At 37.4% G+C, this 13,218-nt stretch overlaps 1 protein-coding gene across 2 annotated transcripts in view; it reads right to left on the bottom strand.

The window, feature by feature from the left end:
* Positions 1-13,218, bottom strand: part of LOC121388303 (lysosomal protective protein-like) — a 141,179-nt gene that overhangs the window by 34,944 nt on the left and 93,017 nt on the right. The window contains exons 1-5 of one of the 2 annotated variants that reach the window (XM_041519594.1): positions 8,816-8,941; positions 7,224-7,395; positions 5,698-5,809; positions 4,242-4,292; positions 1,618-1,704 (exon numbers count right to left, since the gene is read on the bottom strand). In XM_041519594.1, the coding sequence (XP_041375528.1) occupies positions 1,618-1,704; positions 4,242-4,292; positions 5,698-5,809; positions 7,224-7,387 (414 nt within the window). In that variant the 5' untranslated portion in view covers positions 7,388-7,395; positions 8,816-8,941. Of the gene's footprint in view, positions 1-1,617; positions 1,705-4,241; positions 4,293-5,697; positions 5,810-7,223; positions 7,396-8,815; positions 8,942-13,218 lie in introns of those variants that run through there. The other variant, XM_041519595.1, reaches the window with a different exon arrangement.

The raw sequence follows: 13,218 nt of genomic DNA on the forward strand, positions 1-13,218 counted from the left end.
TGATGGCCTAACCACGACGCCACCGAGGCCGGTACAGGGATCTGTTATATGCACAATCCCACAGACAAGGTAGCACATACCACATCCTTTGATATACCAGTTGTGATGCACTGGTTGGAAGAAAAAATAACTCAATGGGCCCATCGACGAGGATCATTCGTAGACTGACTGTGTATCAAGTGAGTGCTTTACCACTGGGCTACATCCCGCTACCTACATGTAACAGTTGTTTACAAAGCGGTTATCTATCTGGTCATCTCCAGTGGTGTAGTTTTTGTTGTCCCACCCCATACATGTAACAGTTGTTTACAAAGCGGTTATTTACCTGGTCATCTCCAGTGGTGTAGTTTTTGTTGTCCCACCCCATACATGTAACAGTTGTTTACAAAGCGGTTATCTACCTGGTCATCTCCAGTGGTGTAGTTTTTGATGTCCCACCCCATACATGTAACAGTTGTTTACAAAGCGGTTATCTACCTGGTCATCTCCAGTGGTGTAGTTTTTGTTGTCCCACCCCATACATGTAACAGTTGTTTACAAAGCGGTTATCTACCTGGTCATCTCCAGTGGTGTAGTTTTTGTTGTCCCACCCCATACATGTAACAGTTGTTTACAAAGCAGTTATCTACCTGGTCATCTCCAGTGGTATAGTTTTTGTTGTCCCACCCCATACATGTAACAGTTGTTTACAAAGCGGTTATCTACCTGGTCATCTCCAGTGGTGTTGTTTTTGATGTCCCACCCCATACATGTAACAGTTGTTTACAAAGCGGTTATCTACCTGGTCATCTCCAGTGGTGTAGTTTTTGTTGTCCCACCCCATACATGTAACAGTTGTTTACAAAGCGGTTATCTACCTGGTCATCTCCAGTGGTGTAGTTTTTGTTGTCCCACCCCATACATGTAACAGTTGTTTACAAAGCGGTTATCTACCTGGTCATCTCCAGTGGTGCAGTTTTTGATGTCCCACCCCATACATGTAACAGTTGTTTACAAAGCGGTTATCTACCTGGTCATCTCCAGTGGTGTAGTTTTTGTTGTCCCACCCCATACATGTAACAGTTGTTTACAAAGCGGTTATCTACCTGGTCATCTCCAGTGGTGTAGTTTTTGTTGTCCCACCCCATACATGTAACAGTTGTTTACAAAGCGGTTATCTACCTGGTCATCTCCAGTGGTGTAGTTTTTGTTGTCCCACCCCATACATGTAACAGTTGTTTACAAAGCGGTTATCTACCTGGTCATCTCCAGTGGTGTAGTTTTTGTTGTCCCACCCCATACATGTAACAGTTGTTTACAAAGCGGTTATCTACCTGGTCATCTCCAGTGGTGTAGTTTTTGTTGTCCCACCCCATACATGTAACAGTTGTTTACAAAGCGGTTATCTACCTGGTCATCTCCAGTGGTGTAGTTTTTGTTGTCCCACCCCATACATGTAACAGTTGTTTACAAAGCGGTTATCTACCTGGTCATCTCCAGTGGTGTAGTTTTTGTTGTCCCACCCCATACATGTAACAGTTGTTTACAAAGCGGTTATCTACCTGGTCATCTCCAGTGGTGTAGTTTTTGTTGTCCCACCCCATACATGTAACAGTTGTTTACAAAGCGGTTATCTACCTGGTCATCTCCAGTGGTGTAGTTTTTGTCGTCAGAGTAGGAGAACCCAACACCCACTGGTGCCTCCAGAAACAGCATGTTGGCTACCTGCAAATAATCACCACAGTCAAAATACTCAGGCCCTCAGATTTCACGGAAATAATTGTTTCCGGTAACGTGTTGGTAAAATCAAGGAACCGAAATTTCATTTCCCATGATTATTATATCAAAAACGACTATTCAACAAAAATTATATATGTATATATACATAAAATAATTATACATATATATATATATACATGTATAATTTTTTTTTTAAAATGGTTTCCAATGGGTTCCCATGATCACAAGGCACAGAACCGAAAAAGTGTTTCCATGAATATTTAAATCCTAATGCCTGATATTCATTAAAAAATTCCTGCGGTAAAATCAAGGATTTCGATTGTCTTCTTGCCATGCCCTGCCTCAACATTACTCAGTAGTCACAGAGCTTCTAGATTATAGTAGCCTCACTCCCATGGCTAGTGATATTCAATCCTGGGCTAGTAAATAACTACTGTTGCTATGCTCAATGGCTAGTGAAATATTTTTGGTCAAATGATATGTTACATCTATGTTTTAAATATAAATATCCTGCCCCCAATCCCCACCCCCCAATGTTAGTGTTTTTAAGCTATTAATCTCACTTTGGGTGACATATTATCCAATTTTTACTGTTATATAGTAAAACTGTATTAACTTGAAGTAAATTAAGGCTAGTGAATTTTTAATTTCGGCTAGTACATTTTTTAAATGGCTGATCCCATGGCTAGTGGATTTTATAAAAATCATAGAAGCCCTGAGTCATTAAATTTATCAACCATCAATTTTACACATTATCAAATTTAGAAAAAGAAGCAACGAAAACAGGTGATCTCACAGACAAAACCAATGATCTGCAAAGACATAGGCTGCCATTTTTGTAGGGGGGGGGGGGTAGAGATCAGCAGGTTTTTGCCTGAATTGAGCGAAAATGCACAAATGAGAATAACAATGATTTTTTCATATTAGCAATACAGCCAAATAGCTATATAGGGTTGGAAATGAATGACAATGCATTTTTACATGAATTACAACTACTTTTGAGGATAGAATGATGAAAATACATGGTAAAAAGGCTTCAGTTTAGCACATTTTGCCCAAATATCTCTATTGTTTTTGCCCGAATTTGAGGATTTGCTCCAGCATTAGGGGGGCAGTTCCCCGCCCCACCTGCCTCCCTGTATCCTACACTTATGTACAAAGATCAAGTAAGATTAAACTAAATGGTAAAGATCTACACAGAATTTAAAAAACGATCTACACAGACTGAGTAACTCTAATCAACACGATTTCATAGCAAATGATCTACACAAACTGAGTAAAATATAAGTTAATAGTAATGAAAAGTGGTTACAAAACTATTGAAAACATTTCCACAATAACATATATAATTATAGATACTAAACGTAGAAGAAAAGACTGTGATTAACAAGTCTGCTTTTACCAATACCCACATACTTAAAAGCTTACTGCACACTGAAGCTTATCAGCTTCATACAAAATTACTCAAGACTGTTCAGATGCTGATTTTCATGGGGGTTTTTGTCTCATGCAGTGAGCTTTCATTTCTTTTTCTTCTTGTTTTAATTTCTTTTTTATTTTCCACTGCCTCCTTTCCTTTCTCTCCTTTGACTTCCATCTCATTTCTTCTCGACTTGGTAACTCCTCCTATCATCCACCTCCACATCCCAGTCCTCATCTCTCCTAATGTAACAGGTGCTTGTCTCTTATGGTCATCTGTCACACACCTGTCAATTCCCAACAACTTTAGCTGTGGACTTTGTCTGATCACTTCGGAGAGTGTTCAGTTGTTACTTCAGGCATTGTTAAGAGGCCACCTACTATACTCCCCTACTACCGGCGGTCGTTAGTACCGTGGGTCAAACCAGCTTTATTAGTGGCAGAGGATGAGGATGCCAGGTGGGTGCATGGAAGTACACAGAGACTGCACCCATGGAGGAAACTGAGATAGGTAGGCAATGGTGTAGTAGTCATAAATATACTACTGGGAGAAATTGGAAAGGTTTTTTTATTAAGATATGAGAATGATAGGCAGAGGGATATAGATGAGAAAGAAGAGCCATCTTTAACAGGATTTCAAACACTGTCGTCAGCTTGACTGTCCAGCAGCTTATCCACTAGACCACGGAGTTGACGTGTGCAGTGAGCTTTCAGCTTAGGTGAATTTACCAACTGACCTATGGAATCAAATTAATAATATATCATTTAAAAAAGCTGCTGCATAGTGAGATCATTCAAACCATCTCAAGCAAACAAACTAAGCACGTAACTCATCGTTTGTACAGGGAAATTGCTTTTACTTTTACTCGGCAAATAACTCCCATGTGCAGTAGGCTCATGTACACACAGGATCATGACTTTGAACAATATAATATAACTTTGCCGTATTCCAGCTGGTCTCACTACATACGCAGGATACACTCCGCTTTTAAGGGGTATCCGGTATCTGTGTTGATATTTAAAAAAGATCTGTATAAAGTGTCTGGTTTTGAGCGAATTCCAGTTTAAAGAGGGTCCAGTTTTGACAGGTTTATTTGTATTACCTTATTCCAGCTGGTTTCACTATACACAACTGTCTTGCCATCATCCATAACCTGTAATAAAAATAGAAGTGACAAATTATGGACTGATATAATTAAGAAGGAGAGGCAAGGAATATTTAAAATCAGAACAGTCCAGAGTTCATACAGGTTTGAGAAAATAAAATTCAAGGACTTTTAAGGACTTTTTGAAGTACTTAAATTAATTTTTGAAGGACACAAAAACATGTTTTAAATAAATTTACCTAGTAATAAGAAGTAGACTGTCATTGCACATATAATTATACACTGCTTCAAGTCATATTAATTTAACACGGAAGTCCTTCTGAATACAGGGGGGTAAGTACATATGTGTGATATTTAAGTGTTTCTTTACAACAGATGTCACGGATACTAACAGTGTATTACAGATGATGCACTACTTATTTCATACAAACCAATTTTACAGCTTTGCCCTCCAGTTTTAATTCTAAAACAATCTTTTAATGCTTAGGTGCACCGGTTCACCGGACATCACTGTATACATATCGAGGTCGCCTTGTCCGCATCTTGAGCGCGGGCGTCACTGAACTAATCTGACGTCAGTTCCCAAGACCGCTATGGCTGTTTGCCTATTATCGCTCACCAGTAAACCCCAGTCACAAAATTTATCAAGTTGCAAAATACTAACGCACATCATTAAATGTTAAACTAGTCTGAGAAACAAAACACACCTGATCATTTATTCAAACTACAAACATACAGACTTCGTAACGCTGCCTCGCCCATGCTTGCTATACTGAATGCTTTAGAGCATAGTCTGCATCACGCTTTGTGTCCATCATCTGGCACACACAAAAGCCAGTTCTTGTAATTCTCATTTGCAACCAGGTATCGTTAAATTTACACTTATTGAAAGAATTTTCACGGTCAATTTAACAATCAAACAATGGTGTCTTCCGATGATGCACAACGACCACATGTCCGCATGTGCAAATACTTTGACCCAATCAGAGAACAGTATTTGTGAATATTTAATTTCCATGGACAGCCGAAGCATATATTTGGCAGGAATGACAAAGAAGTTTTGGATTGACGTGTAATTAAACCTATGGAAGTGAATCAATTTTTTTTACTAAAGCTAGGAAAGGCATGTTTCCTATTTTTTCAGGAGGGGAAAATAAAATTCAAGGACTTTTCAAAGACTTTGTCACAAAAATACAATTTTAAACAAAATTCAAGTACTTTCAAGCACTTCAAGCAACTGTGCGAACCCTGGGGTATTCATCTTTCCAACACATAAGGCTCATGTTTGAGTTTACTCTCCCTTTAAAGGGAGTGTAAGCAAATTATAATGTTGAGATTCCAGAGTTATTTATGCACAAATTATGTGAGATTAATTTGTAGGGTTTTTTTTATCACAGATAAATGTTACAGCAGCAAATTGTGGCACATAAAAAAGTTTTTTTTTAAATCTTACCCTAAATGGACCGTTTTCTGTGAGTAGTCCCAAGACGGAGCTACAACCTGGTCCCCCATTCATCCACAGAACAAGCGGGTCAATTTTAGGGTTATTCTGTGATTCAGTAAACCTACAATATGATAACAATATTCAGTTTGTGTACAACCATACAGACATTTCTAACTCAGACACAGTGTACCATTGCCAATAGTGGTAATTAATTTGTTTGTATTAACATTATCAGTTTAGTTTCGACTGCTTTACAATTAGCAATAAAGCAGAATGTTTCTGTAGCTCCATTAGGAACAATAAACTTTCTTTTATATTACTTCATATATTAGTTACACTAGTGTTTTCCCAAGCTTGTTTTAATAAGGTGTGGCACCATGCCTCAATAGTCTACTGCCATCTTGCCTTAAACAGCACCATGATAGCATGAGATTAAACAAGCCTTCTTCAATAATTAATTCTAAAATTGCCTTTAAAAAACTCTCCGGAAAATGTACTATTAATGAATAAAATATGCCTGTTATATATTTTGCCATTCATTTATTAAAACAAGCACATTAACTTTTTGTCTTTAATGAAAATGAAAATGGTAAAAATGCCCCAAATTAAGTATTTAATCTACATGCCTTGTTAAATTTATAGGAAAAACATAATTAATATCAGTTTCTCCTATGATAATATTACTTCTCGGTTTGATTATTACATACATGTACCAACAATGACGTTCATCCTACATTACTACATGTATTATCAACAGTCAAGGTTACAAGTCATAAGTCAGATATTTGGAGTGGAGAATGGCACAATTTTTAAAGTGGATGAAACATAGTCTCTAGTGGAGGGTACAAACCACATTTTTACCTTAATATGTATAGAGTATAGTGATTTCCCTAGAAATTAGGCAAGGCATGGTAGACCAAACACTTTTGGGGCATTTTCACTATTTTCGGGGCACTTGTTTTTCATTAAAAAAAAGTTTTTTAAATTAAAATCAACATTAATGTAACTTATGTGCTTGCTTTAATAAATGAATGGCAAAAGATATAAAAGGCATACTTTATTAATTAATAATACCTTTTTGGGTGTTTTATAAAGGCAATTGCCAGTAGTGTGGTTTATCCTATACTTCTAGCTATTGCCAGTAGTGTGGTTTATCCTATACTTCTAGCTATTGCCAGTAGTGTGGTTTATCCTATACTTCCAGCTATTACCAGTAGTGTAGTTAATCCTATACTTCCAGCTATTGCCAGTATTGTAGTTTATACTATACTTCCAGCTATTGCCAGTAGTGTAATTTATCTCATACTTCCAGCTATTGCCAGTAGAGTAGTTTATCCCATATTTCCAGCTATTGCCAGTAGTGTGGTTTATCCTATACTTCTAACTATTGCCAGTAGTGTGGTTTATCCTATACTTCTACCTATTGCCAGTAGTGTAGTTTATCCTATACTTCTAGCTATTGCCAGTAGTGTGGTTTATCCTATACTTCTAGCTATAGCCAGTAGTGTGGTTTATCCTATATTTCCAGCTATTACCAGTAGTGTAGTTTCTTGGTGCCCGAAGCCTTCAGGTAGCCCGAGTACTGTCTGAAGCTTGGTTGTTTTTTCAGACCAGGCATCATCTTGATCTCATCACCAGCCACAGCAGCCACGCTTACATCAATGAGAGCCACAGCCACAAGAATGAGCACAAACATCATCTTGGAATCTGTTATAAGCAGATGTCTCAAAATTATAACAGATAATTGTATGCAAATCAGACCAAGCTTATAAAACTTGAAAGTCAATCTAAATAAATTAGTTTTTCCATACAAATAGCATTAGTAAAAGTGGCGACTATATATAAATCAAGTGTGAGGTCTGGAAAGAAAAAGACGTCCATGACAGTGATGAGGAAAGGGGAAAAGAGGGGAGAGAGCCATTTCATGGGCTACTCTTTTCAGTTAGCAGCAAGGGATTTTTTATATGTATCATCCCACACACAGAATAACACATACCACAGCTTTGATATACCACTTGTGGTGCACTGGCTGGAACGAGAAATAGCCCAATGTGCCCACCGATGGGGAAGAAGAAGAAGAGAGAGAGAGAGAGAGAGAGAGAGAGAGAGAGAGAGAGAGAGAGAGAGAGAGAGAGAGAGCTTACTAAGTTACTATATACAACAGATATTAAAATAGTCATAAGCAAGCATGCAGAAATAAACAGTTAAAAAAAAGAGGAAGTTTCGATACTACGATTCTCGGAACCAGTGTGACGTCACATGGCCTAGTTACCGATCATCCGGGTCTTTGGGGGTGAAGCAAAGCCTTAGTGATTACTGGTTTACATAGAATAAAGTTATCATATTAACTTTTTACATGCCTTACATATTGTCATTTATTTTCTGTAGCTAACACATAGTTGCAATACATCTTATGTGTATTGTAACAGCTTGGGTTGCCATATAAGAGAAACGAACAACAGGAATCTGAATTAGTATAATTTATATTTAGTACCGATGTGTTTCCGTGTACTTTGAATGTCGAGGGGACAGGGCAGGTTGGGCAGAATATAATTTTTGTTGATGCAATTTTCAGGTAATGTTAATTATAAATTTTAACAATTTTGAAATAAGATAATTATGGTATAATATCCGCCCGGTCCCCTCCATTATTATTTTTAGTTAGGGTTGAGGGTTAAGGTTAAGGTTAAGGTTAAGGTTAAGGTTAAGGTTAAGGTTAAGGTTAAGGTTAAGGTTAAGGTTAAGGTTAAGGTTAGGGTTAGGGTTAGGGTTAGGGTTAGGGTTGGGATTATGGCTGGGGTTAGGGCTAGGGTTGGGGTCTGGGTTGGAGTTAAGGTTCCTAGTATTATTGTCATATCTTATTATATAGATGTATTGGCAACAGTAACTGTTGTAAATGATCGACCAAAGTTGCCTCATTTCACTATCAAACCATACGTAACTAAGGAGAAGCTTCACCGCGTCACGTGATAAACAATGGCGGCCAGGGTCGAAGTACCCGTATTTTCGGTTGTGTAGAATACGTTTCGACCATCATCCTTAACTGATCAAGATAATGATTACATACCTAATTTCACTATAAAAGTCTACCAAACAATACACGCCACGGACACCTGCCAAACATTACCTGCCGTGAAGGGACGTTTTTCAAATGTGACAAATCAGTAAAAATTGCAATCGATTTATCGCATGACAAGACTTAACATAATCCAAATCATTCATCACGTGACAAAATAAAAGTCACGTGAAACATACAAGGGACGTAACGTTAACCAGTCAATTCGTACCATTGTCATCTCGTACCATAGTCATTTCGTACCCAATTTTACCATTTCGTACACGTCATTTCGTACCCTGGTCATTTCGTACCATAGTTATTTGGTCATTTCGTACCATAGTCATTTCGTACCATGGTTATTTCGTACAATGTCTGTTTGGTCACTTCGTATCGTAGTCATTTCGTACCAGTCATTTCGTACCTCAATCATTTATTGTGCAGTTTAGTTGACTGATAAATAGTAAAATGTCGAATTACTGATTTAAAAAATAAACATTACGCTAATGCAGCTATATTGAAGCCCCACCCTTAAGAAATAAACAAACAAACAAATAACAAGAAAAAGATGATATATTACTTTTATTACTTTTATCTTCAAACGTTTCCGTTCATCGTTATATTAATTACGAACAAACACTTTGTGTTAGAATAACATATCAAGATGTTCTAAGAAAAGCTGATCTCAGAAAAACCTTATTTACCCACGAAGATAAAAAAACGGATTATGGTTTTATAAAATAAACAAAGGCCATGGTTTTCTTCACCAAATTTATTACAAGAGGCCCAGCATATTTATTACAAGAAGCCCTACAACAATGTTGTTATTTTAGCAGTATCTTTGAACAAATTGGGCATTTTACAGTGACGGGAAAATCAGCGTCGGCCGCCTGTTGAAAATCTGTTCCAGATTGGTGCATGTCGCTGAAGACCGACACCGCAACGCTAGTGATTTCAAAAGTATTTTAACTGTAGCTTGAGTATAGTGCTGTGTTTTGTTATGAAATGTGAAATAAAGTTATAATGATTTCAAGATCGTGTATATTTTGTTATACTTAATCATAGACTAGACCACACAGTGATATTCTACATCGATACTGATGTGACTGTTGATTATAACGATTGTTTATCCAACAGCAATAAGGCAAGCATAGGCAGAGAATCTGTCGACAGTGGGCTAAGGACGTAAGCCTATATAAGATGGAGGGGGGGGGGGGGGGGGGTCTCTTATCATATGAAATGGTCATCAGTGGCAAAATACATATGTTCAATTAAACCTTTGCTCACTTTACAAGGTATGTTTATTCGTCAACGTTTATTCGTCAACAATAAAATTAAACCATGACAAAAATAAGATACCGAATACGAAATGACTATGGTACGAAATGACCAAACATTATGGTACGAGATGGTAAAAGTAGGTACGAAATGGCTATGGTACGAAATGACTGTGGTACGAAATGACCAAAGCACTATGGTACGTTTCGTACTATGGTACGAAATGACTATGGTACGAAATGACCATAAACTATGGTACGAAATGGATGGTACAAAATGACTTTGGTACGAAATGACTAGTAACCGACATAACTATAACCAATATTCCGAAAAGAACGTTACTTCATTTAAAGGGCTATTATCAGGTTTGAAACCTCGCACATTAACTCCTATTTTCCCACACCTTACAAATCTATGGAAATTACTATTGATCTTAACTTGGAACTCTATATTTTTTACGGTTAATTTTACACTCCATGCATACTTTGTATGATTAAGGTAATTTCACAAAATGGTTAAACATACCTGTAGTCTATAAGGGCCTAATTTTAAAAGTTATAATCGATTTTTTGTTTTTTAATAAAATAGAGTTTGCAATAAATTTAGTTTCTTTTTTTCCCCACTTCTATCCATGCAAAATTTATTTTTAAGTATATAATAGTTATTTGCATTTTGGTTCAGTATCCCACAACTTAATATTGTAAAATGTTATTTGAGAGGGTAAATGTTCAGGTTAGCAAGGTGTTATTAAAATATACACCATGGCGGTATTTCTAAAATGTATTTATAGAAATCAAATATCATAATTGTGGCGTGTACAAATCAATCACATTAATATACTGATTTGAGCTTTCTTGGACATTAGAACACCCGAAATGCACTAAATGTACAGAAATGTATATTTTAAAGCAAGAAACTGTAAGTCTTAGCTCCAAGTACCATGTAATATTTCTATGCTATATATTTGGTTTTCCAGATAAGCTTGTTTAAGCGATTATTACCTAAATCCAAGATTGTCGAAATACGCGAGAATGTTTTTTGTTTGTTTGTTTTGTTTTGTTTTTTGTTGTTGTTTTTTTGTTGTTGTTGGGGGGGGGGGGGGGGCGTGTGGGAGTTGGTGCCAATCAAACTCATATACTTTTTTTAGTCTTAAAGGTAGCCATATTTAACTCCAAGATGGCTACCAAAGACTTGATCTTATGCATTTGCAATAAAGCCAGCCCCCTCTAAAATCGCGCAACTGATTCAATTCAGATATTTAACCAAAATGCGCCGACTGGGTATTGTGGGTGTTCAAAGTGAAGATTTGTTTTGTGGATGTCTATTGCTAGGACACCTATCATTGGGTGGTATATTTTCAAAGTCAAATACTTTTTGGGGCAACAACCCTTTTGTTGATATTTGTATCCTATGTTTGGATACACATATTAGTAGGCCATGGGCTTCATATGGTCCTCGTGTACCCCCCCCCCCCCCCAACACACACATAATGAGAAAGGAAATCCACTGCCACCACTCCATGGACTGCTGTATTCGATTACCATCAATTGATGTTTTCTATGTCCCATGCCACATAAAACTCATACCACATTTAACATTACCAGATGGCATCCAGTATGTGACCACTGATATAGTAACTCACTTTTCCATACGATATTGCATCGTGGTTAAATATGAAGAATCATAGTCTCTTCGTACCCTAGTCATATCGTACCACCCATTTCGTACCATGCTGCCTGGTCATTTCGTACCCTAGTCATTTCGTACTTTGGTCATTTCGTACCATTTTAAAAAGTCATTTCGTACCCAAGTCATTTTGTACCATAGTCATGTCATAACAGTATAGGGCCTATAGAAAACGAATCGACCATAGCATAAATGCAGTGTCGTTTTGTTCTTTTTAAACTTTATTGGCACAGTTTGAAATTCATAACACGTTATTGTGCAGCATATCGTTATTGATACCCATAATACCTGTCAACTGCTATTTCCATTTGTGACGGAACATGCTCTTAATTTTGTTTTCGCCTGTGGCGATATTAATTGTTTTAGAGGGCCGTGTGCAGTTCCAATATGCACTTAAGCCCAGGTGGGCACTTTGTTACGTAATACCTCTGCGCGACGGTGGTCGTGCTCTTTCCATTACACACCCAGACCAGGTGCGGAGGCCATGTGGCCAGTAGTTATGTAATACCTCCGCGAGTGCGGTTTTTATGACCGTGATTTTGGCGACTAGGCGTCAGCAAGTCTGGCCATCTAAGGAAAATTGTCGTCTTGGTCGCTGTGGAAATATCACTTGTAGCGATGTACCCCCAGGCGATACTGGGATTTTATAATAAATAGCTAGGGTTTTAGAGATATCAGGGAGAAACATAGGAAGGCTTCCAGGGGGAACGTTGTCCGTCCGGACTGGTAAATATATTATTTCTGCTCTGTTGTATAACCTTGATGTGATTGATGTGACTTTAAATATTTTAATACTGTATTATACCAATATTATTTAGACGGTGCTGCCGGTAATCTGACGCAGTAAACTGTAGGCTCACTGTTCTAAATATATATTAAAGCTTAACCAGTCATCCTAGAGGACCTAGGTAAACTGTAGGTTATTGTCTTTATTGTGATAGGTACCAGTATTAATTCTGTATTACAAGGTTACTGAATGAGTAGATAAGGGTTAATTAAAAATTAACCAGTTAGGAATAGAGTTGTAATTCCTTTATTAATTAAGTTCCCCTGGAAGCGTTTCTCAATTATCACACGTGTGGGTGTTGTGTCACGGTGAAGTGATTAGAATATTGTATAAACTAGACACCTAGTGATTAACTAATTAAGTGATCAGTTCTGGGTTGTTACTATTTGTTGTTGTTAATTAACTACTGCGGCAGTACATTTGTCAGCGTAGATTAATACAGATTCCAAAGTGTATTGTGTTTTTGTTGTGTTTTCAAGTGAACTAAACGTGCTATATTATATATACTTTATATAAGATCTTATCTCTGTTCATACCTAGAGACGAGCCACGCGGGTATAACTGCCCGTTACAGAGAGATCTAATAGATATACAGTTAGGAGAGATATTTGGATAATCGTGTTTTATTCAGTTACGGGTATTATATGATCCCCGTGACAGGAGTGAAAATTGGGGCGCTCGTCCCGGATCTGAAACGGGGCATGCATATTTTAAAAAGTATTGT

Source organism: Gigantopelta aegis, chromosome 14 (assembly GCF_016097555.1).
Source record: "Gigantopelta aegis isolate Gae_Host chromosome 14, Gae_host_genome, whole genome shotgun sequence".
Lineage (NCBI taxonomy): Eukaryota > Metazoa > Mollusca > Gastropoda > Neomphalida > Peltospiridae > Gigantopelta > Gigantopelta aegis.